Source organism: Halichoerus grypus, chromosome 1 (genome assembly GCF_964656455.1).
Source record: "Halichoerus grypus chromosome 1, mHalGry1.hap1.1, whole genome shotgun sequence".
In the NCBI taxonomy this organism is placed as follows: domain Eukaryota; kingdom Metazoa; phylum Chordata; class Mammalia; order Carnivora; family Phocidae; genus Halichoerus; species Halichoerus grypus.
The window spans coordinates 124,523,478-124,549,153 of NC_135712.1; the positions used below are offsets into that span (position 1 = coordinate 124,523,478).

The following is a 25,676-nucleotide window of genomic DNA, read 5'->3' on the forward strand; positions in this document are numbered from 1 at the left end:
CCACGTGCACCCCAAGATTAAGATCCTCTGCCTTAATTGACCTTCCGTGGCTTCAGGCCCTCCTGTCTGTGCTTGGCTGGTACTCCTGTTACCCATGATTTCTTAGCTGGTCCCCCAAAGTAGCAGCATAAAGGTCTCTCGCTTCACAGTTCACAAAGTACCACAGAACAAAGTGACACGTTCTCCCTCGAATGGTCACAGAAGGCTAATTCCACACCTCCTCAGCCTCCTCTGTGTGGGTCTGCCTCGAAAGATCTGCTTTCCCGACTCTCACCTCAAAATCAAAGGGCCTTCCCAGGAATGGGGCCTGCAGAGTGTCCACCTGCCCCCTCCGTCCAGCAATCCCCATCCCGAGCCTCAGCCCACTCCGAGGCCCGCCCCTGCGTGTTCCTGGGCTCCCGTCCTGCGAGCCACCTGTCCCCGGGCTTCACTGACAAGTGCCGCTGGCCTGCAAAGCTCCTCTGGGCTCTGCCACCAGGGCAGGGGAACGAATTAAGAGACCAGGGTTAAAAGATAGCAGGCTTCAGAAGCAGACTCTAAACAGACTTGAATAGCAGAAAGTTTCAAAGGCTCGCGCTGAAGTCCTCATAAAACTCCCGCCGCCTCCTCTGTGAGCTGGCAGTCCCAGGCTCTTTCAGATCTCTGAGCCGCCTCCTTGCCCAGCCACCAGCTCCAGTCCTGCCAAGAAACCAAAGGGCCTTTTGTGTTGAAGCCTTTCAGTGGGAAGAGACTGGCGGGGGGCTCTGGACCCTCCCGATCTGAAACATGAATGTCTCATAACCCCGCTAAGCCAGAAATTCTCTACCCTCTCCTGCCAGGGAATGATGACAGTCTTGAGCTGGAGGGGGACTTAGTCCTATGTCTCCACATGCTCATCTAGCGGGTGAGGAAACGGGCTCAGTCTCTTCAGTACAATGGAGCTAATCTTCTTGTTGGCCCAGAGCTCTCAGGAGGGAGCGGCCCAGTGGGACATGCTCGTGGTTGTCCAGAAGCCTCGCCTCATCCGTGTGCTGCTCCACGCACAGCCTCCTCACTCGGTGGCTGCGCAGGACTCACGGAGCCTGTTCCTCCATGGCCCGAGTTTCGGGAAACTTCACAGTGTTGGCAAGACTATCGAAAACTGCACACGAATAAATGGTCACACAGAGCTTTAAAATGTATATACGTCTTCGTCTGCTCCAGCTGCCGTAACAGAAGCCACAGGCCGCGCGGCTTACACAACACACATTCATCGTCCCACAGCTCTGGAGGCCGGAAGTCTGAGATCGCGGTGTCCACGGGGTGGGTTTCTCCTGAGCTTCTGGCTGGGGGGACACACCTTTCAGCTGTGTCCCTCCCACGGCCCTTTGTGCGTGCACCAGCTCGTGTCTCTTCCTCTTATTATAAGGCCACCAGTCCTACTGGATTGGGGCCACCATTATGGCCTCATTTTACCTTAATTAGCTCTTTTAAAGGCCCTATCTCCAAATACAGTCACATTCTGAGGCACTAGAGGTCAGGACTTCAATACTTGCTGAACAGTACTGCCCTCCTGTCAGGGCTCCCAGCTGGGCTCTTATTTCACCAAGGTAGATATGTTTTTCTCTTTTAAGAACATACACATTGCTGTGGGCTGAATTGTGCCCCCCACACACACACACATTCATAGAGTGCGGTCCTAATCCACAGGGACAGGCCCCTGGCCGTGCTGAGACACCTGCGTGCCGGACTTCCTCCACCACCTGCTGGCTGAGCCGTGGTCTACTGCGGGTCGGCGTGCGGCCAGAGAGCGGTTGGACACTTCCGTCAGGCAAGGAGTAAGTGCAAGCCTAGAACCAACAAACCTGGGTCCTAACGAGCCTTGGACAAGTGACTCGGTGTTGCTGACATTCAGTTGTCTCTTCAGTACAATGGAGCTAATCTGTCCTGAACACTTCACGGGAAAGTAGGGGAGAGCAAATAAGATAAAGCAAATACGGGGCAGCCTACTGTGAACTGTAGTTATACCAAATAAGAGAAAGTTATTAAAACTCATGTTTCTTTTTCCTTTCGAGTAAACTAACACGTCCCCCACAAAAAGATGACTTCTCCAAAAGCATGGTTATCATCGATGGTGTTTCTTAAGAGCCAGCGTCTCATGGGCCCGTATGTCACCAGCTGTACTTGTCCTGGGACCTGAATGAGCTCAGGGGGTGGGGGGGGTTTGCTTTGTCCCAATGAATGGTATGTGTAAAGGGTCTATCCCTGCTGTGTCAGGGAACTGCTCGTGCAGAGGGAGAGGTGGGGCCTGAGCTGAGTCCCCAGCGATGTGGTGGACATGACCAGGCGCTGGCATTCCCAGTGGAGGGGATGCAAGGCAGAAATTCACAATGGAGGTGGGAAGATCTGTAGAAGCAGCACAGGGTGGTGGGTACCAGCCAGCCCCTAGAGCTGGGCTTGAATCCAGCCCCACATCTTTGGGCAAGGTTCTTAGGCTCACTGTGCCTCAGTGTCCTCATCTGTAAAATGGAAACTCTTAGGGCACCCACTGCATAGGTTGTTGTGGGCTTTAAATGAGTCATATATCAAGAGGTCTTAGAGTGGTAGCTGAGACATGGTGAGTGGCCAGGGAGTGTTAGCTGTCAGTTCAGCCTGTTCTTTCATTAAGCACTGGCTGAGCAGCTGGTATGTGCCCAGCACTATGCTAGGGACACAGCCTTGCCCTCCAGAAGCACACAGTATGCATACATGTGAAACCACTTAAACAATTTTTCAACAGTCTCTCAGAGATAAGCCCAACACTTATGGAAACCAGGAAGAGCACATGACCCAGCCTGAGTGGAAGTGGAGGGAGGACAGACATGGGATGGGGAGTCCAGAAAACCATCCCCAAGAAGATATCACCTGGTCCAGTCTTAAGGAGTAGGAATATCCTCGGAGGGGGCTGAAGGTAGGAGGGCACCACATGCAGAGATGTGGGGCAGCGTGGTCCCCATGGCAACCAACCAGCAGTTCTGGGTTGGAGGAGCTTATGACTAAGTAGGGATGACAAAGGACACATCTGAGTGCCTGGCGGCTCAGGTGCCCTGCCAAGGGCTTGGACTTGATCCCATGTAGGTTTGAGCAGGGAATAGCATACTTGGATTTGTGGTTTAAGCCTGAGCACAGCAAGAGGTAGAAGTGGAGGGGAGAACATTAGAGGGGAGAACAGAAAGTGAGCCATGAGCAGACAGGCCCAGGGGCCATAGTGATGGGGATGCAAAGAGAGCAAGGACACCAGGAATACTTACAAAGGACATGGCATGATGTGACTGGGTAACTATATGAAGAGGGGGAGAAGGTGCTGGATCCATGAGAGTACCTCAGAAAGAGAAAGGGGGTTCAGAGGAGGACAAGTCTGCCATGCAGGTAGGGGGTCCAGTTCTTAGTCCCGAGCATGGAGCATGGAGGCAGCAGCCCAGGGAGAGGGAGGGCAAGATCAGAGCAGAGGCCTAGCCCAGAGTCAGGGGAGGCGCAACCGTCCAGGGATGAGGAGACAGTGAAGGGACCTACAGGAAGCCGAGGGGCAGAGGTCTGAGCCCACCCTGGTGGAGGGAGGACAGGCCCTGGCAAGGCTTGGCCACATGAGGGCAGTAGAGTGCCCATGGAAGGTGGGCAGTGACCCAGGCAGAGCATCAAGAGGGAAAGGGGTGGCCAGGAAGCAGACTAGCACGTCTGGACCTTCCTTTGGGAGATGTGAGTGAAATGGGGAAGAGAAAAAGGTATGAAGTAGAATCGGGGGGGAAGCTAATTTTTAAACGGGAGAAGTATGAACTAGGACCAACAGGGGCAAAGGTGGAGGACGGAAGGGAAAAGTGCTTCCTGAAAGGCCCAGCCCCCAGGAGGTCAGAGGGCATGAGTACCAGCCTGGGATCCTCTGGGGGTAAGTGACAGAAAACCTGATTTACCTGGACCTAAGAAACGGAGAATCTGTTGGCTCATGTAACCGAAACATTCCAAGGTAGTCTGACTTCGGCACAGCCAGATCTAGGGGCTCAAGTGGGACCACAGGATCAGGCTTCTCTCCCTCTGTCTCCTGTCTCTGATTCCTCTCTGTTGACCCCATTCTCAAACAGATGCACCTTTTTTAATTCTTCTTTTTAAAAACAGATATAATTCACTTATAAAACTCACCCTTTTAAAATGTATAATTGCACTTTACAATTATTTTAACTATATTGACAAGGTTGTGCAACTCTCACCTCTATCTGATTCCAGAACATTTCCATCACCTCCCACCAAAAACCTGTACCCATTAGCAGTCACTCCCCATTTCCCCCTACTCCTGGCCCCTGGCGAGAGGCTATGTGTGGCTTTGGGAGGAGTGTGTTCATATCGGAGGCAAATAACTTGCAAAACTGTTTATGAAAATAGCTCAGAGAGTCTCAAAAATGATATCCGGTTTGGTTTATCTAGTTGGTAATAGATAAAAACCTTTTCTTGTGTTCGGAAATTATTTTCCAGTCCCCAAATTCCATCTTTTTAACATGCACTGGCACTATTTTTACTTAAGATCTTTGACCCAATTACCCAGGCATTTCAGTCCTCCAGAAACGATGGAACAATGACTAAAGAGCTTTACCATGACTGGAATCATCATCAGCCTCATCTATAGGTAACAAGAACTGAGGCACAGTTAGCCTGGGGCAGCACTGGTGTTATACAAAATGCTTAATGATCCATACCACACAGGAGCTGATCAATCAGGGCAGACAGCAGCTGTCAACAGCCGGGTGCATCCATACCATGCACACCAGCCAGAGAGTGGGGCCCAAGAGCCACTGGTCATTACTGCACTGCCAGACCCTTGCGTTATGTGGGCAACAAGCATCAGGGCTGGAGGAGTGGGTAGAGGGAGAAGCCAGGACATTACCCCAGTACAGGGTCTGACTACAACCTCCAAGAACAGGCTCATGAAGAGGAGGAAAAGGGCTGTTGCTCTGAATCCATGGTCTGTCTCCTCTGGCTACTGCATAGTCTGCCTCTTCCATTACCTGCAACTTCGAAGATGGAGGGTCTCTGAGATGTAAGACAAATTCTTTTGGGTGTGAGGGTGAGAGTGAAGGTGGTGGAGGTGGTGTTGGTGGTAGAGGTGAAGGTAGTATTGGTGATGGTGGTAGACGAGGTGATGGTGGGAGGAGATGGTGATGGTGGTGGAGGGGGTGATGGGGTAGAGATGAGGTAGAAGTGGAGATGGTGATGGTGATAGTGGTGGAGATGGTGATGGTGATGGTGAGGGAGATGGTGATGGTGAGGGAGATGGTGATGGTGAGGGAGATGGTGATGGTGGTGGAGATGGTGATGGTGAGGGAGATGGTGATGGTGGTGGAGATGGTGATGGTGAGGGAGATGGTGATGGTGGTGGAGATGGTGATGGTGAGGGAGATGGTGATGGTGGTGGAGATGGTGATGGTGAGGGAGATGGTGATGGTGGTGGAGATGGTGATGGTGAGGGAGATGGTGATGGTGGTAGAGATGGTGATGGTGAGGGAGATGGTGATGGTGATGGAGATGGTGATGGTGATGGAGATGGTGATGGTGGTGGAGATGGTGATGGTGAGGGAGATGGTGATGGTGAGGGAGATGGTGATGGTGATGGTGGTGGAGGGGGTGATGGTGGTGGAGATGGTGATATTAGTGGATATGGTGATGGTGGCAGAGGTGGCAGCCTCTTGATAGAAATATAGCAATAAGATGTGCTTAATTAAGAAGGAATCAGTCCAAGGGAAAAGTAGAGTGTGCACTCACGTCTGTGGAAATCTATAAGATGTCAGTACTTGGAAGTCTACTGGAAGAGCAGTTGAGTTCAGTGAAAAGAAGAAACAGAAATGATTTTATCTTGGGAGTTAACTGGATACCACTCAGACAGAAAGCCATTCAGAAGTTGGGAAGGCCTGCTTTGTTAAAAGCAGCTCCAGAATGCGTTCTTGCCTTGTCTTGAAGGTCAAGGCCGCAGTGAACTCATAATGCCACCTCCCACTTGTCCTCCCTGCTCTGGGTGGACCCAGCTCCTGGGGGTCAAGGGCTATCTGGCAGCTCCCCTCCTCTTTGACTCACACCAGGACAGCCTTTCTCAGTCCTCACCTTCCTCCTCACACCGAGGTGGACACCTGTGTAGACGGGGAGGCCCATGGTCATGATCTTCATGGCTTCCTCCATCCATGACCTGGCCAGGGTCACATAAGAAGCAGCATATCAGAGCACCCCAGGAGTTTGCCAAGTGCAGACTTGGATTTATACATTTTATAGGCCCCAAGCTCCTCCTTCGAGGGCAGCCCCACAATGCAGCCCCTGAGCACACACTGGAGCTCCACATTTCCAGTTCTTGGCACTTCCATCAGGAGGGTCTGAGCAGAGGCCTGGGATCTGATGTGTGGCAGCTCCGTGCAAGTCCTTCCTCAGTAGCTGGAGTATAGGGATTGCCAGCCACCTCATCTGGAGCCAAGGAGCCCCTCCCAGGATGTGTCACCAGGCAGATATGCCAGTGAAGCAGACCCATGGGTGTCCCACTAGGTTTTTCATACTGCCGAGTTGTGAAATACTAAAATATATGTATTAATCTCCACCTCCAGTGCCTGCTAATATTTGGTCTTTGAGCCCAGTTCCCAACAGAAAGCTCCTAAAACCCTTGTAATTTCCTGGGTGACAGGAGGCTAGGAGGAGGTGACTCTTGGAGGGTTCCTGGATGGGAGCTGGTCACCAGAAAATCCAAGCCATGATTACAAGCTTAAGCCCCAACTACCATCCTCCATAGAGGGGACTGGAGCAAGGAAATGGGTTAATAATTCGTCATGACTATGTGATGAAGCCTCCATAAAAAGCCCAGAAGCGTGGAGCTCGGAGAGCTTCCAGGTCGGTGAGCACATCTATGTGCCGGGAGGGTGGTGCACCCCAACGCGACAGAGACAGAAGCTCCTGCACTCGGGACCCTTCCAGTCCTCACCCTATAGATCTCTTCACCTGGCTGTTCATTCCTAGCCTTTAAAATATCCTTTGTAATAAATCAGCACGAGTAAGTAAACTGTTTCCTGGGTTCTGTGAGCTGCTGAAATATACCATTTGAAGGGATGACATCCCGCTAATTTTTTCTGGAAACAGCCCGTGTGCCTGAAGAAAAGGGCTCTGCTTCCTGAGACTGTGGCCAGCTGAGTAGCACAGCTTCCTGAATCTTCCTTCCCCTTCTCGCTGCCTCGAAGCCATCCCCCCTGCCTCCTGCTGCCTTGGGATTGCAGCCCAGCCCACCCCTTCTCAGAAAGTGTTAGCACAAGATTCTGCCCCAGGCTCTGTTTTCTATAGTGACTGGAAAGACAGCTATCCAAAATCTTCCTCCTCACTTCCAGGGGTGTAGGTAACGAGTCTGGGCAGGGTGGGGATGAGTTGGAGGAGTACTGCCCGGGTCTGCACTAGAGATATGAAGGAAGGCTGACCTGGGAATGAGCTATTACAGTGGGAAACTGGTGTCTGCCTCGCCTGCCGGGAGCTGCCCCTGGTGGGCCTGGGACACTGATGGGATGAGGCCAGGGGAGGAACCAAGAGAGCTGCACTGGGGATCTCAGCCTGAGAGCCAGTAGGGCCATTAATAGAAATAGGGGAGAAGCTGGGAATTGAGCATGGATGTTAGGGTAAGACACACATGGACTCTGGTCCAGGCTCTGCCATTTACTAGCTGTGTGCCCTGGGGAGGTCACTCGTCATCTCTGGCCCTCATTTCTTCAACTCTAAGGTAGAGGCAGTGACGACCTTTCCCCTGTTTAAGCGACGAATTGAAATAATAGTCAGCACAGAGCCCAGGCCATAGCAGGAGATGGATAAATTAACGTGTCGTCTTGTCTTTGTGGCCTTGGCCCAGCTGCTGCTGCATTTCCTCAACTGCACAGTGGTTGGGACTGAATCGTGACCGCCAAGGTGCCTCCCTGTCTGCCCATCCAGGGATAGACAGAGGGCCCCAACCCTTCCTGGGGCACTGGCTGGTGAACCAAGGGATGTGGGAAGCCTTCAAGTCTGTGGAGAAAGTTCCCTCAGAGCCTTGGCCCCTGCCGATCCAGGACCCACAGGGTGGGGAGGCGGCAAGGACAGGATGGGGGTACCCACTCCCGGCGCCTCCTGACGCAGTGTCTCTGACTGTAATTGGTGTGACCCCACACTAGAATTTCCTGGGGAGCCTGATGGAAATGCAGATTCCTGTCTTCCTTTTGACCAGCCAGTCAGACTCTGGGGATGGGCCTGGTCCCTGAACTTGAATGTACCCCCCAGTGATTCTGCTGTACACTAACACCTAAGAACCACCGTCAGGACCCCAGACCCAAGAGCCCAGGGTCAAGTGTGACTTCTTCCTTCTCGATGTGCTGAGGCTGAAAGGGCCTTGGCTTATGAGGGCTCTCCTTCCACCAAGAGCCTGACCAGAGGAAGCACTCTTGTCTATCTCTCCCTCTTACCACAGCTACCCCAGCACGCACCCCCTCTTTATCTGCCTCCAGGAATTGGTCTCTCTCTGTCTCTCTCCCTGACTGTGTCTCTCTCCGTGTCCATCTTCCTCTGTCTCTCTACTTCCGTGTCTCCCCGCCCCCCACCGCTCATCTCTCTCTTTCGATTGCCCTCTTAGCTCCTCTGTTCCTATCGTTCTCTTTTTCTGCCTCTCTTTGTCTGTCTCTGTCTCTCAGTCCTGCTATTTCTCTGTGTGCCTCTTCCTCCCTCTCTTTCCTCCTCTCTCTGTCCCTCTGTCTCTTTGTCTCTCTCTGTCTCTGTGTCTCTCTGTCCCCTGTTTCTCTGTTTCTTTCCCTGTCTTCTCCAGCCCTTGAGGCCTCCAGGCTGCTGGCTGGGAACAGATGGTTGTCAGGCCTTGGCCAGAGGCACATGTCATCACAGGCTCCTCCCTCAGTGGCAGCTTTTCAGCCACCACCTGGGGAGTGCAAACTGTCCTGCCACCAACAGGTCCCTGTCATCACTGTGCTCCAGGGCCTGACCCAGCCCCACGCCCAGCCTGCCCCAGGTAACCCTGTGAGAGGCAAGCTCCCCATTTTGCTTGCGCAACAGGAACTCCAGGGACTAGAGGCCTCAAGGGGAGGGTTGGGGGAGGGTTGGGGGAGGAGAGGGAGCCTTGCACCCACCCAAGAAGCTTATCCCAGTTGCAGAACTGGGAGCTGGGGGTCCTCCATGGACACAGGCCAGCCCTGACCTCTCTCCCTGAGAGGCATGGTCAAGGCCAGCCCTGCCCCGCCTCAGTCTGCAGAGAGCGCCAGTGTCTGGCGAGAAGCCAGGGCTCCCCTCTCCCATGGCCCATCCTGTGTTCTGGCCCTCCCTCTCCCTTCTTCCCTGGAGCAGACCCCAAGGCCACCTGGGGGCAAACCTCTGCACTGGATGGGGGAAAGGGGACGGATGTCGCAGGATCCCTCACTTACCGTGTGCCGCGCAGGAGGCCAGCTGCCGAGTCCAGAACAGCAGCGCCAGGCAGGAATCAACACAGCCCGTGTTCACATGAGAAACCAAGGCCCAGAGAAGTGACGTGACCCTTCCGAGGTCCCACAGCACCAGTGGGGGACCCCAAGCGGTTTCGTTACACACCTGCACACGCCCCTGGAATGGCTTGAAAGGAACCCTCGCTGCGGGCGGGAGGTCGACTGCTCGGGGAGAGCACAGATGGACGGCCGTGAGCCCGTGCACAAACACACAGTATACAACGCCCCCCCGCGATGTTCCTGAGACCCCGCACTGAGGTGCACACAAGGGGGCTCTTTCTGTCCTTGCTCCTCCCATCCGGAGTCCCAGAGGTGCCCTGACAATGAGGGGAGGGGCAGCCTGTCTGTGGTCGTGTCCCAGGTTCAGGGACGGGACTGGCCCCGTTTCAGAACAGGCACCGCCCAGTGCCAGCCACGTGCTGGGCCGCGCCCTGCACCACCTCACTTTGTCTTCTACCCTGGGCAGTGGGCATGACTGCAGCCAGGTTACAGATCAGAAGACTGAGGCTCCCACTTGCCTGGCAATGCTGGGACTGGTGCTCCCTCTTTCGTAAGTGACCTTTTCAGGATGAAAATAAAAACAGCCAGCAGGGCCCCCCCACCCCAGACCCAGGGAAGTGAAGGGGAAGGCAGAGCCCAGGGGGGGCAGGAGAGGCTCTGCTGGATGGAACTGGCCTAGCAGGTGTCCAGATGCCAGAGGAGCCAAGAGCAGCCCCCGCCATGTGGGCTCAGAGGGAAGGCCTCAATTTTGTGGTTTTCATGCATCTAGGAGGCCACTGAGCTGGGGAGCTTTCTCGGGAGCCTGGCCTTCCCTGTCCCCAGCCCCCTCCCTTCATCCCTCTTGGCTGGAGGGAGAACAGGACGGCAGGATGCAGTGGGAGAAGGCTGGCTCATGTTTCCCCCCTCTCTTCCTGGCAGGGATTACATGGTGAGCAAGGAGGACAGCTGAGCTGGCAGGTGGGTGGCCTGGTCATGCTGAGGGAGAAAGCTGGGGAGGAAGGACGGCTGAGGGAACTGGGGCCTCGAGCAGCCACTCTCCTCACACATCCCCTCTTCCCAGCCACTCCGGGGCCACGGGAGCCAGCTCCACTACCTGGGCGCCTGCATTCCATTCCCCCCAAACTCTGCTCTGCAGGGTAGGCAAAGCCAAAGCCAAATAGTACCTCGAAAGACAGACAGATTGACTTCAGAGAATAGAAGACCCACAGGTTTGGAGGACACTGGGGCTCATGTGAAGGAGACCTGTGTAATTCCAGAATCTCTCATGTGCATGCCCCTCACCCGGCTGCCGTCATATCCCCCACGGCATAAGCTCCGCAGCTGTTTCTAGAGAGCCTCAGTCTGGTCAACTGCAGAGCCACTTCACCCTACCCAAAGCCCTCTCCCTGAGCTGTCCGTAGAGCCCGTGGTTGCTTGGGCCACCTACCTAACCATCTGGAAGTACTCCAGCCTTGGGACGGTGGTTGTCAACACTTACAGTTCATCAGGTGGTCAGGGAACAATTTGGTGACATCAAACAACGAGAACTGGGTATGGATCCAGAAAGTGCCAGGAGTGATACGTCAGTGGGAAACTGCACATCCTGGGTGCCAGAAGGGCCTGGGGTTGGGGCTCGTGGACCCCTGGCTGAAGCCCTAACAGATGGGAGGTGAAGCTGAGCTCTGCTCCCTGGGGCTATGCTGGGTCTCCAGAGCCCCCCACCCCGCAGGAGGAGAGCTTGGACCCAGACGGGCAAAGCAAAGCTGGATATTGGACTGGTGTGTGAATGCCTGTAGATCTGCCTAAGGTGCTTGGTGCATCCTGGCAGAGAGACTCCAGGGCCAGAAATCTTCCAGAAGGATGCTGGATCTGGCTCAGCCACCAAGGGATGCTCCAGTTCCACATCAAACAGGTGGAACCTGACATCAAACTCCAATAGCAGTGCGCGTCCCCCTCCCCCCAACCTCCTTCTAGCTAGTCACCGTAGGAGTGACTGTGTGTTCCCATCCAAACACACTTCAGGCAATGCAGCCCGGAAGTAAACTGTCAGACAGCATGCTTTTCACTTGTCTTGGACCTGTTTACTTCAGGCTCTCATTCTGATGCTCTGTGTTAGCAAGCATGTTCAATCTAGCCCTGCTCTTCATGTTTTATTCATGTGGAACACGTGCCCTGAGTCCCAGGTCCTCTCTATAAAATGCAGGGAACTACCTCGAAAGGTTGTTAGGATGAGTAGGACTAGTGAAAGCTCCTAGCACAGGGTCCAGCACAGAATAGGTACCCAACACATATTTTTTTCCTTCCTTCCCTCCCTCCCTTCTTTTCTTCTTTCCTGCCTTCCTTGTCCCCACTCACCCTCTCTCTCTCTCTCTCTCTTTCTTTCCATTATTATCTTCCCAAACTGCAGGGTCTAAGTATCTTGGTTGATCCTCCTGCAGCCCCCTCTTCTCCTTCAGCTCCCCAGGACTCTCTTCAATTCCACTGCTCCCTTCAATTCCACTGATCCACACTGTTTTCTAGGTCGACTACAAGAGAGACTCATTCATCTCTGTGTCCCCACAACACCAGACACAAGGCCTGGAGAACAGCGTCTGGTTCTAGCTGGGATGAAGGAAATGGTAATGGATGGGGTGAGGCACAAGTGGGCAAACCGCTGAATGAGTGGATGGGTGGGACAAGTTAGATGGGAGGGATAGGAGAGTGGGGTTGGCAGAGAGATTGAGGGTTGATGTTTGGGTAGAGAGGGAGGCATGGGTGAACGAATGGCTAAGCGAGAGATGGATGGATGAGAGGGGGACTGGATGGGTGGGTAGATGGCCTGGATGGATCGACAGGAGAGAGTGTGTGAAAGCATGGATTGTTGGATGGATAAATGGATGGACAGAAGCACATGCCATGGCTGGCTTTGCGCTGAGGCAGGGAGGTGCAAAGAGCTCACGTGGATGCTTTTCATCCCAAATCAATGTTTTCACTGTCTCCTTCTGCTCTCACACTGTAAAGATGTGGCGGGGAAGGAAGGGAGTGGCTGACGGCAGCTGGAGCCGGGTACTATCTTCGTTGCAGATTTGCCAAGCACTGGCTTGCTGAGTCCTGCCCCCAGGCTGCCAGCATCCCGGTGCTCAGAGCCACAGGACTGGAGAAAGGCTGAAGGCACCCTGGCCCTCCCTGGCCACTTCCACCAGTCTCATCCTTGGACGATGTGGCACAGAAGGGAACTGACTGTACAAGCCGAGCTTTGAGTGTCCTCGTGCTCAGCACCAAAGGCTGGAAACTTGCCGATTTCAATTTCACCTCCCGGTCTGCGTCTGCCACAGGGCAAGCTTGCACGCGGGCTGTGCCGAGGTTAGGCTGCAAGTGGCCTCTATGTCGCCCTCGCTAAGCCCAGAGCTCTTGAGAGCCACTGTATCGTCCTCACTGCCTCATCCCAGGGATGGAGTTCCTGACACAGAGTTGGCGTAGAAAAAAATGTTTGTGGTTAAATAAAATGGATAATGTGTTTTAGACACTACTGACTGTCATTTTGGGGAAAGAGGGATATATTGGAAAAGAATGGTAGACCTTGATCTAGGACACCAAGCTTGAATCCCAGCTCCACCATTTCCCAGCTGTGTGGCCTCGCACAAGGGTCTGCACCTCTCTGAACCTCCATTCCCTCATCTGTGAAATCAGGATAACAGTTGATACTGCTCAACTATCTTCTGAGGCTGCGAGGGTCTCATTGGGAATCGGCTTCTCGTCTGGTCATTTTGAGTCACCCCCACCCGGGAAGCCTTGATAGCCAAGCCCCAAAGCTGAACATACCTTCTGCTCTGCCTTGTCACCCAGAGGGCAGAACAGGGCCTGTTGGGAGGGGACCTGCAGGCCGCAGGAGGTGAGCACGTTCCACTTTCAGGTTTCTCTAACTTGGGCTATGCATAATCACCCTGACCTCAATCTTTCTCAGTGAATTATGGAAAAAGAGTTCTCTGAAAATGAGGCATGTGCAAAAGTTCCACTGGGTTCCCTGTCCTCCTCTCATTTCACCCTTCCCAACTTAATAAGGACCATGGCTTGTTAGCTGTTCCCATCCAGCTCTCCTTGTCCTGTGCCTGCACACGTGAGACTAAAAATACCCGTGGCTCCTGTTAGAAGCTGTGCCCCGGGGACAGGCAAGCCTGGAGTCTGCACTGACACGGGAAACTGGCTCCTGGTGCCCCCTGGGACCCAGGCCACAGCGCCCAACCCGTGTGGGGCTGATGGGCACCACACTTCATGCCGACAGTCACCAGGGGTCTTCAGGAATGATCAAAAGGCTGTTCTGAGTTGACCTGTGTCTTCATGCAGACACCCCAGAGTGGTTTCCTGTGACTCTCCTCACCACCTTGTTGGACACCGTCCCACCACCCAGCTGTGAGTGCTCTCCCCCGGGGACTCCTGTCACTCAGAGCACTGCCCTGGGCCCTGCAAGAGAGGCTGGCCTAAACCTCAGCCCACCAGTGGAAAAGACCTCTGTGCCCTTTTTCACTAAAGCATGCAGAATGGGCAAGTGTGTCAGGCTTGGCGGGAGTCCTGGGCCCATCTAGAAGCCCGTGCTGACTCCCTGGGAAAACTTTGCGATCCCATTTCTTGATCCTGTTTCAGTGTCAATAAAATGGGTATAAAGGCATCAGCCCAGCCTTGGGCTACCGCGAGGACTCCGTGAGTTTGTGGAAGTCAAAATGCAGACTTCTGTATAGGAATCACTGACCACCAAGGAAAGAACTCTGAAGCGGGAAGTCCGCATGAGGACCTCTTGTTTCCATCAGAGAGGCGGATCGAGGAATATGCAAGGGGCATTTCAATAGCTCGGCCATAAACACTTGGCGAAGCTGAAGAGGTAATCTCTCCATGGGCTTTCATGTGCCACTGGATACCTCTCTTGGCACGGCCGGAGATATTTTGGAAGTGGTGGTGAGAGACAAATTGATTCTCATCATCTCCATCCACAGGAAAAGGCCAGGAATGCCATAGTGTATAAAGACTTCAAAATTCAAACTACCCGGAACTTGGGATGTAGTGCTTCCCACATTTGCACATCGTGATGTACAAGGAGATGGGATTGTACTAAGCTACGGAGAGGAAAAATAGGGAAAATCAATGAAGGCGTCATGGATAGAAATACTGAAATGGGCTGACGGGCCGACCAGGGAGAGATCCGCCAGAAAGGCTGAGAAAGGGAACTGTGTTTAACGGAAAAGTCACAGCTTATGGCTCCTGCTTGGGGAAGGGTGGAGGCGGCTGCATGGGACTGAGCAGTGCTGTTGGAACCAAGCACTCCCCCAAATTCATGCTCCAGATGGTTCTGTCAGCAGTGGGAGAAGGTGCGTTTAGAGCTGCTTGTCCTCAGTTAACTTCTTCTTCCATTCCCTGACGGTCTGAGAGAAAGGAGCAAAGACTATAAATCTCAGGAAGGCTGCTACGCCTCCAGGCTACAGGGAGAAGTCTTGGCTGGCTGGGAGCGTTCATTCTGCCCAATTTGACTCTAACATTTATTGAGCACCTCCTGTGTGCAATACACATAGAAGACCCAGCATGTGTGGGGGGAGGAGGATGGGAGGGGACTCAGGAATGAGGAAGACCATGCCCTGGCCCTCCAAGAGCTTAATGTGGTCTGAGGCCAGGCAAGGACTTCACCATACACTTTGGTATGAAATAGAAGAGACCTGAGGTAGTTTAGAAGAGTATTTTTTTTTCAAACTAACATTTACTTTTTTTTTAAGATTTTATTTATTTAGTTAACAGAGAGAGCACAAGTAGGCAGAGTGGCAAACAGAGGGAGAGGGAGAAGAAGACTCTCCGCTGAGCAGGGAGTCCGATGTGGGGCTCTATTCCAGGACCCTGGGATCATGACCTGAGCTGAAGGCAGATGCTTAACCAACTGAGTCACCCAGGCACCCCTCAAACTAACATTTAAATGTCCATGCCATTCCAGTGGAAAAAAGGAGAACTGAGGATGGTTAAAAAGAGAGGCACCACAGAGAGATGGCATCCTCCAGGAGCTCCAAGAACCAGGGTGACTAGGAAGGCTTCAGGGTGGAGGTGAGGGCCAGCATCAGACTTCAAAGGATGACCAGACCATACTTGCCAGGAATGTCTAAACGAGCATTTCAGGAAAAAGTGACAGCAATAACAAATTCAGAAGTGGGAGCAAGCCAAGCCAGGCTGGTCAAGGCACCACAGGAAGCGAGTACCAGCTTCCAAAAAGGTTTCTGGGAAAGGTCTCTGGTTGCCCATGTAAGTTTGTCTATATCAGCAGAAGCGAGGGTGTGAAGAGTCTGGGCCGTGGTCTGTGCTCTTTACTGAGGTGCCCCACTTTCTGTGTACCCTTCCCTCACTGCACCAATGTAGAACACCATGCATGTCTACAAATTGCCTGAAAGCCTTTCATGTATTGGCTTTGTCTATCACATCTCTCTAGAGAAGAGAGAAACCTACCTCCTGGGATCTCTAGAGGGCTGAAAGAGTTAGGACTGGTGGTCCCCGAAAAACCACTATTTCTTAGGAAAAACAAAAATGTGAGTCAGGACACACCCCTTCTGGTGAAAACCTCATCTGCCAGAAGCAAGCCTCCCCTTGTCAACCACTCCACATCTCCAAGACAGCTCAGGGCTCAGAACCATAGGGACAACAGATGCATCCCATCTTCAAGTAAAAGGCTAGAAGCAGTGTAGATGACAGTAGGACTTGCCTGAGTATTAATGTAATGGAGGATAAAGGCAACAATACAACCATTTTGACTGCTCTTTGTCTTTTGGTGTCCTGAAATTTCCAACTCATTGTGATTAAAATAATTAAAGGTCTGCCCAAGAATAGAGATAGCCCCTGGTTTGTCAGATCCTAAGACAAAAGGATGTGGATGAATTTGTTAGGTCAGATTGTGGAAGTCCTTGAGTTCCATGTTGTTCAAGATGGTGGCAGGGTGGTGGGGCTAGTATGTTGAGGAAAGCCTAGAAGGCGAAAGACCAGCTAGATGTGTTTGGGGAGTAATGGACATGGCTGTGGCTGCAGCATGTCTGAGTTGGCAGGGCAAGAGGAAGAGGTGAGTCTACAGAAGGAGGATGGACCCAGGGTGTAAATCACAGGCTGAGGGTGTATTCTCAGTTTCATTGGTTGGGGAGGCCCTCCAAGGACATACACACTCTGAATGATACCTCATAGCCTCAGTCTCTCCTGCTCCCCCTCCCCTTTCCAGATACATCCCAATGCTTTCCTGTGGTGTGGTGTCTCCCTCTCAGCCAAAACAGGTAGTGTGGATGACAGGAGGGGTCAACAGAGGCCAGGGTGGGTGCATGAAGAATGAGGAGAGCATCTCACCTTTCTGCCCACGCTGCTGGCACAGAGCAGCTGTACGGGCCCAGGAAGCCAGATACTGGACTGAGAGCCATGGGTGGGAAGCTCTGAGAAGTGGGTCCAGGTTCTGGACAGCATCAGGACCCAGGAGCAGCAGCATTTTCCAGAACAGCCAAAGTGACACAGCCCCTATTTCATGGGTTTGTTCCAAAGCAGTGTTTTCCCTGCATTTTTGTCCCCCAGGAAACATACGTCAACACCTGGACACATTCCAGCTTGTCACAACTGGGAAGTGGGATGCTACTGGCATCCAGTAGGTAGGTCCCAGGGATGCTGCTAAATATCCTACAATGCACAGGACACCTCCCACAACAAGGAATTCTCTGGCCCCAAATGCCTGTAGCGCCACAGGCGAGAAGCCCCTCTCCAAAGGGTCTGTTTTCAGGCATCCTGGAGAGGCAGGAGGCCCCTCGACCAGCTTCCTGGACCTCTGGTTGTTACATCCCCAGGTCATCATCGCCTCCTTCAGGGGCAGCTCTGGAAAGGATGCCACGTGAGCAATCTCCTAACAGTGACACTCTCCAGCAGGGAACAAGGGAGAAGGATGGGAATGCAAATTCAGGCAAGGGGGCTTCAGCTTCCCTGCCCTTCCCACTTAGCCCCATTCAGTAGTGAGAGGTGCTATACAGAAGCTTCTCTCGGGACCTACATCCTTCAAAGAGCTGGGACACGCTGTCCCAGGTCAGATGAGGGGATGCTGCCTGGGCAATCTCCAAGACCCCAGGGACTTTGCATAACCCATAGTCCTTACTTTCCTAGCCATCTAGAGAACAGCAGGGCTCAGCCAGCCTCCCAGCCGTATGTGTGTGTGTGTGTGTGCGCACGCGCACGTAAACATGACAGTAAAGGACAGGACTCACTGCATGAGGAAACCTGCCTTGGGAGTCACCCACCTACATCAGTCCCAGCTCAGCTCTCTAGGGACTCCAACACTATCAGAAACCGTGACATCTCCTTTCATCAGATGCCCAGTGAGCAAGGGGTTGGTGGTGACGCAACAAGGTGGTGGCCTTTACTGGCAGACAAACCCTGAGTCACAGTCAGTGGAGAAAGACCTTCAGAGTCTGAGGGTATTATCTGTGTGGCCTCTGCCTCCATCACTGACTTGTCACTTCCCCTGTCCTTTTCCTCACCCTTAAAATGAGGCATGAATGACAGCTACCATTTGGAGACCGCTTACTCTGCATCAAGCAGCTCAAGTGCACGTCATTCTCACAACAGCTCTGTGAGAACCTGTTTTATGCCCACGAGAAGGCTGGGGAAATGGGGGGAAATGGCTTGTCCACCGTCACACGGACAGCTAGTGGCGGAGCTAGGACTGGAACCTAGCACATTATAGTCTGCCTCCAAGGGAGAGGTAGGAGCTCTCAGGGACCACCCTGCAACCTAGCGTCATTACACTCCTATGCGAAGGGTCTCAGAGCAAAGACTTCCATGTGCACAGCATTTATTAATGGTGGAAACTTAAGTTAGGGGACTGGCCCAGGTTGGGTGGGCCCACCGTGCCAAGGGCTACCAGGCAGATGCGGCTGTAAACACTCCTGAGACCCGGAGCCAAAGGCCCTGCCTCTGCTGGCTGGCCTGGTTAGGCCCCGCTAAAAATAGATGGGCTCTCAGGTCCAGCTCTCTGAGCACAGCGGGCAGGCTGCTCCGGCACCGACCTCCTCCTCTGCCCCTCCCCCCTTCCCCACCAAGCATGAGCCAGGCTTCTAGAAGGAACAGAGATGTTAAGACGTCCACCACAAGCCAGAAAGAATTGTTAAGTGGATGCCCAAAGGTCATGTTCCAAGGCCTGGTGCAGCCGTAATCGCAGAGATCCTGACCCCAACACCCTGCCCATCTCCCTCTTCTAGAGGAGGCCATCAACTTCCAAAACCCACCCGGGGAAGGAGTGGGGCACCCTGTGCTCCTTCTTCCTTTTCCAGAACTGACTCTCACTGTTGACAGCGCTGTGTGAGTTCTTTGCTGCAGCTTCCCGAGGAGGTCTGCTGCGGGCCCTCGCGGGAACCCCCGGAGAGGGCGGGAGACGAGGCGGCGACCGGCCAGCCGGAGAACAGCGCTGGAGCCCGGGACGAGCGCTCCAAGCGCACGGGGCAGGAGGCTCTCTGGAGCCGGCGGCTGGGCAGCCCGCGGCCTGGGTGCAGGTCAGGGCTCGGCTGGGGATTTCCTTTCAAAGGTGACTTAGAGCGGCTTCATTAGGGTAGCGCCCTCCCGGGCGGGCCCTAATGGCGTGTTTGGCAGAGTCAGCGAAACGCGGCGCCCAGCGGTTCGGCGGCGGGGGAGCGCCCTCTCCCGCGCCCTCGCCGTCTCCCGCGCCCGCCAGCGGCGCGCACGGGGCCATTTGCAGCGCAGGCAGCCTCGAGAGCGGCCGCGGCGCCACGGCGGGGAGCGAGGCGGCACCATGGAGCTGAAGAAGGACAGCAACGCCGTGTCCATCGACATGCTGCTGATCGTGCACTCGGAGAAGCGGCGCGCCGCGCAGGGCACGCGCTCGGACCGGCAGGCGGACCCCGGCGCGCTGCCACAGCGCAGAGGAGGTAACGCGCGCCGGGCCGGGGCCCCCGACCCCCCGACCCCCGCACCTCGGCCTCCTCGCCCCCCACCCCGGGGCCTGCCCGCCCGCCCGGGGCGCCCCCGAACGAGGCCAGCGACACCGACCCTCTCCCCACCGCTGCCTGCGCCTCTGCGCGGTGGCACTGGCGTCCCGTGGCAACGCGCAGCCCGGTGATTGCCCCGAGTTGACTCCCCGCGCAGGCTAGTCGGTGCTTCCGTCACCCCCCGGGGAGCCGGCTTCCTCCCATCCACTCTTTGAAGGGTGCACAACAGGGTTGGAAGATGCCTTGGAGGAAGGGGGCCAGAGCCTCAGGCCTGACCCCTGTGTGGCCGAGGCCTGCTCCTCACATGGCACATTGCAGAGCGCAGGGGACCCAGGGGAATGTGCGTGCTGAATCAGACTTTGAGACGGGAAACTCCCTTGGTGTCCTCGCACAAGTCCTGGCCTCAGTTTCCCCTATCTGAAGCCTCTCCCAGCCTCCTACAGTAGAAGGCATAAAGGGTGGTGTAAAAGGCACACAGCCTTGGGTAGGGTCAGCTTAAAATCTGCTCTCTGCACTCTCACAGATCTATTAATTTTACTCTTCCTACAGACTTTCTGAGGAAGGGTAGACTGGAAAAATGAAGTGACTGTTTATGGAGCAATTATGGAAAGCAGCACTCAGGCTTCTGTAATCTCCAGAGAGGACACACTGAAGAGAATACAGATGGAGAATAACAGATGTTAGATAAGCCCCTCAGAAGTTGGGGAACAGGTCGTAGGTCTGTGAGGAAGCCCTCCGGAGCCTTCTTGGGGGCTGCCGTGAGGTTTGTGCTAGGCTGTCTGTGGGCCAGTGCTTTGGGAGTGACGCTTAACAGCCCATGCGGTAAAATGACTTCTGCCTCCTGCCTGCCCTCCAGCTCCAGAGCTCCTCAGAGTCTGCCTCTGGCTCTTCTGTCCACGGAGGTCCTGTGCATTGAACCCCCACCTTCCACCTGCCACGTGGAAGCATGTGCCATGACTGGCTTTGCCCCCACCAGTCACACAGGCTGGAACTGCCCCATGGTTCCTGGTGACCTCTTGGGGAGGCAGGCAGGGGAAAGAAATAGATTCTGGAGAGCTGCGCATGTTGTCAGGTACTCCCCGTCTCCAGAGGGATTTGGGGCCAGGAATTGTTTGGGTTAGTTGGTTCTTTCGTTCTCAGAGCTTCTCCCAGGAGAGGTGGAAATGGCCCACCCAGGTATTCGTAATGAGGAAATTGGCAGAGGCCACCTGCTCCTTGATTGAAAAGAAGCTGCCTCTCCTCCAGACACTGCATTCCAAGCCCCTTTCTGCTATTTGTCTCCAAATCTTTCCTGAAGGAGGTTTCCCCAGACACCAGGCCAGTGGAGAGACCAGTGTCACTTACTTACAGACAGTTCTATACCAAAGCAGAGGGAGAGCGACCAGCGTCCAAGCCTGCTGGGCAGAGTTGATGTCCAAGAGACCCCTGGCTAAGCCCACACAGCCTAAGGCAGGGAAACACCGAATTAAACTAGCTTGTTCCAAGGCCTCCTGTTGGGGCACAAGATCCAAAATGCCCCCACACCTCTTCCAGGCCTCTCCTCCTGTCTCCCCTCCAGCCCAGGTCCTTGGCTCTGCAAAGGAGGGCCTGACCTCCATTACTGTCACAATGCAGAGGACCGAGTGAGGATCGGGTGGCTTTCTGCTGTGTCCTTGTGGCAGAAAAGAGTCAGAGGGACAAGGAGGCAAAGATAGTGTGTGCCGGGGATCTGGGCTGCCAACAGAAGCTCTCTGCTCTTTCCTCTACAGCCCTTCCATTCTCCTTTGGGCAGTGCTTCTCAAAAGCATGTCTGGACACCCTCACCTCCTATCCTGTGCCATGGAGAAGGTGGCCTAAAGCTGCCTGCACCCAGTCTAAAAGAACTCCAAAGTCAGGTTTCATCCCCCAAGTCAGTGTGATGTGCATTTTGGCCCACACGTGGGTCCGCGAGGGTTCCAAGTGGTAAGCCCCAGATCCTGGCTTCAGAGAGCGCTGCAGAAAAGAAGAGCATCGGGAAGGGACTGGGGGACTTGCAGTGGCTGCAAGAGCTGGAAACCCAGGCTAGAGGCCGAGCTTCCAGGAACAGCGTCAGCAGCTGCCCAGCAGAGCTGGTCTGGCAAGGACACCTCTGTTGCCACCAAGGGGCCCTAGGTACTCCTTCCTCATCAGGAGCTTGATCTTACTGTAGCTGCTCCCACTGCCAGAACGTACGTACACCAGTTCTGGGCCAGGAACTCGACCTTGCAGCCACCACTTCCAGCCACGACCAGAGAGAGAGAACAAGAGAGCCCTTCTCTCTTGCATCACCAGATCCCAAGACGGAAGCAGACACAGATGCATCAGACTGGTTGTGCGAGGCCACATATGTCCATGCTCTAGCTGCAAGGGAGGCTGGGAGACTATCATCCAGGGAGAATTTTCACAATTTGCCAACTATCACTTGCGTTTCCCATATGGATAGACCATCTTTGCCCACCCTCCACCTTACGTCATGACTCTAAAAGTGGGAGATTCCCCACATACGGAAATAGGCAGGCAAAATGAATGGCGAGCATCTTCCACAGTTATGGTTCCATGTTTATGCGGCCGAGATGTGGAGTGAGAAACGGGCATCTGTATTGTGAAAATTCTCCCTGGATGATCCCGATAACCCACCTCACCACCTTTGAAAACTACTGTTTTAATACTTTCCTTTAATGTTTTAAAGTGCGTCTCATTTGCGGGCAGCCTCTCTTGGATCCTGACAGAGCCGGGTTCCACCAGCCCCACCTCAACCCAGATACGTTAGCAGCTGGCCCATCACTTGCTGGCCTGGGTCTTCCCATCATGGAGACCCTCATGCGAGACCCTGTTATTTCATAGGACTCCAGGGCGTCGGAAACGGAATCCGGAGATGGCAGAAATTTGAAGGAAGTGACGTGCATGGTAAATTCTCTCTTTTCATTTTCTTTTCTTTTCAGTCTCTGTAATTCAACACATTGAAAAATGACGGGAAGCATTCAATTTCACGTGTTTGAAAACTGGCTGTAGACATCTAACCACTCAGAAAGTGGCTGCTTGTGATTCAGCCATGCCTCTGGGGCCACTGTGACCCCAGAAAGTTTTCCCTGGCATCGCGTCCCCCAATTTCCTGGAGGCTGTGGGATGGGAGGGGAGCAGTGCCCTAAGTTTGAGCACCCACTTGTTCACTGGCTACATATAAGAAAGGACTTGGCATCATCACTCGGCATGGCGAGGTTTGAGTATGTTCCCCCTGGAGGTGGGGCTGCTCATGTCAGGCAGGGCATCCATTCTTTGAAAATTTTTCCAAACAGAGAGGACAGTGGCCTCTTTGGGGACATTATTACTCCAAGCCTAGGGAGATGGGTGCTGTGGTTCCCAGCTGGCTGGGGACCCAGAATATAGTAAGATCTGAGAGAAGTCTGTTTCCAAAGCCTCCTTTCTCTGGTGCCGGGTGTCTGTCACCCTACAGGCCCAGGACAGCTGAGGGAATGCCATGCATGGACGGACTCTACTAGGCCTTATTCTGTACGCTTCAGAGACTCATTAGCCCAGCTTTCAAGAAAAAACATCAGTGAAGCTTCTCTGTGGGCACGTGAGAATTCTAGTAAGAATCAGACCTCCACTCCCAGAACCCCAACAGGGGACTCAGTCAGATCTGGGCTCATCAAATGCTAGTGTGAAGAAACCACCTGCATGACCCTCTGCAGATGGGTAATCAGGACCCCAGTTGAATGAGACCAAACATCTATGCTCTGCCATCCTGACAGTAACAAAAGGGAAGGATGAAGTTCTGAAAGAAAATTAATTCATTCATTCCCTCAATAAAGGTCTACAGTGTTTCCTTTGTGCCGGGTGGGGTTCTAGGTGTTGGGATAAAGACAGTCAAGAACCCCTGCCCTCATGGGACCATGTTAATGATTATAATCATAATGCTTTTCACTGCAATAGAATCTCAACACCCTGGATGTAAAGAGCTTTCCTGTGTCCCCTGCCCTATGCATAAGGACAGATCAGACCCAAGACAGGCTCCTGCCCCGGGAACCATCCCTTGGGGTCCTGGCTAATGGGCACGCATGGTGGGATGGCTTCCTTAACCTTGCTTTAGGGTCATAAGATGGTAGATTGCCGGCTCTGGCCGGACCGAAGCACATGCCAAAGTTAGCGAAACTAGGCTACAGGCTCATGAGAATTGTAAGAGTCAGACCACCAGAAACCCGTCAGCTGCAAAAATACACAGCAGCTGATGCAGATATGCACGCTTGGCCAGTGTACGTGCGGGTGAGTGGAAAAGTGGGTTGAGGTGGGAGAGAAGAGACTCAGCATCTTCATTTGTTACAGCTCGCTTATCTTGAGTTGTCTGAAATTTATCTTATGGCTTCTCAGCCATGTTATTACGTTAGGAGAAGATTGAAATATAGTGAATTTATCCTATCCTACTTTCACCATCTTTAGGGCCTCTGATTTGAGGGAAGGTTAGTGGAAAAATACAACAAAATAAAGAGGATCATGGGGCGCCTGGCTGGCTCAGTCGTGGAGCGTGCGGCTCTTGATCTCATGGTTGTGGGTTTGAGCCCCACGTTGTGTGTAGAGATTACTTTAAAAAAAATAAAAAATCTTTTAAAAAATAATAAAAAACTAAGGAGGAGGGTGAAAATAGTTCTTGAAAAACCACCTGAGAGAACTGGGAGTTTCAGGTAAGTGAAGGTCTGGAGAGAGGGTTGCACCACTCCGCCAATATAGGTAATTTATAATAAAATTTTATTTATTTTTTCAAATTGCACGTTTGCGCGCCGGCAGAAACTAAAATTACAGCTTCTCCCTGTGTTTTCTGATGGTGAGACTCTGGGTACGTACTTCCCTCGCTGGTGTCCAAGGCACCCAGCCCTGGAAACTGGATGCCTCTCATCTGCGGAGGAGGCAGCTGATGGCTTGTGCTGGTGGCGTGTGCACAAATGTGGCTGAACTTGGGGCAGATCCAAAAAGGCACATGTTCCCCTTCTTGCTGCCCTGTGTGCTCCTTGAGCTGGGGCGTTGGCAGGGTGGGGGGAGCCTGGACTGCTCCAAACTTTTCCGAGCAGCAGGTGCTTGGGCCGAGCCAAAGCCACTAGCTTGCCCGGCAACGGGCTTCCCCTGCTGTGATTGGCTGCTTTCCTTGGTCCTGGCCGAAGTCTGCCTAGCAGCACCGGGACTGACATCCCATAGCCACAGGGAAACCAGTTGTGCGGCCCTGACTATAAATACCCGCAGCAGCTATGCCAGCCAATCGTCCTCCTTGAGGATTCCCTCCCCGGATCCTGTTTCCTTTATCCACCAGCCCAGCAGAGACGTAGCCAGCTGTGCCTGAAGGAGCCAGCCTCCCTGTCCTCGCTTGAGTCTGGCCTAGAGCTGCAAACCAGCATCACCCTGGATTGGCACACACAGTGCTTCTAGCCCTTGGCCAACCCACCGACCTCAGGCCACGGGGTGAGGGTCCTGGCTGGGCCTGCTCATAGGAGAAGGCTGGAGCAGGCAGGTTCTCCAGGGCAAGACCCTGCCAGGTGGATCACAAGTCCAGCCCAGCTCAGTGACCTGCCTATCCACCTTTGACTGTCTTCTGCCTGGGCCCAGGCATGGGAAGCCCTGGGTGGCAGATCTGGTTGGGTGCACAAGGGAAGATATCTGAGTGGAACCTGTGGAGGCCAGCGCCCCAAAGGCATGCTTATTTCCAGGCCCAGGCACTGGTCCCAGTGGCCGCTTCCAGTGGCAGGCCCGACAGCCTTTCTGCAGACCAGTGGAAGGCCAGGGGAGAAGGTGGCAGGCCAGGGTGGTAACCGTGGGGGAACGCCCTGCTGCCACAACCCTGCCCCTTCTCCTGCCCCTTCCCCTGCCCTACCCCCCTGAAGCAGCCTCAGCAAGACCAGGCCGCCGCAGCAGCGGGTGAGGGAGAGATATAGGAAAAGGTGTTGCTTCCCATTGGAGGGGCAGGTAAGCCTGTGGGTTCCCCTTCATGGCCTGTGGCAGGAACTGGGCCTTTCTCACCGCAGCCTGACCCCACTAGGCTCTGAGGACAGCTCTGTGTTCCAAGGACATAAAGATCCCTAGTGCGTGGAGAGAGCTTTCACATAGTGGGGGCCCTGAAAATATCTGTGGACCTGAACAGTACGGCAAGTCACCCCAACTCCTAAGCTGGAGTAGAAGGCAGGCTGCCCCCATTTTGCTCAGAGGGAGGCAAGATGTTGACCTAGGAATCAGGAGACTTGGGGTTCAAGTCCCTGGGGGTGAGGTCTTTAGCCAAAATTAAGTGTCCATGCTGCAGGCC

The 25,676-nt window shown here is 53.9% G+C and overlaps 1 protein-coding gene across 1 annotated transcript in view; it reads left to right on the forward strand.

Annotated features, from left to right (window-relative positions):
* The first annotated feature begins 19,157 nt into the window (after nt 1-19,157).
* Nucleotides 19,158-25,676, forward strand: part of KY (kyphoscoliosis peptidase) — a 45,906-nt gene continuing 39,387 nt past the window's right edge. Inside the window, exons 1-2 of the mRNA XM_036077061.2 lie at nt 19,158-19,336; nt 22,238-22,300. Of these exons, the coding sequence (XP_035932954.2) occupies nt 19,201-19,336; nt 22,238-22,300 (199 nt within the window). The 5' untranslated portion in view covers nt 19,158-19,200. The remainder of the gene's footprint in view (nt 19,337-22,237; nt 22,301-25,676) is intronic.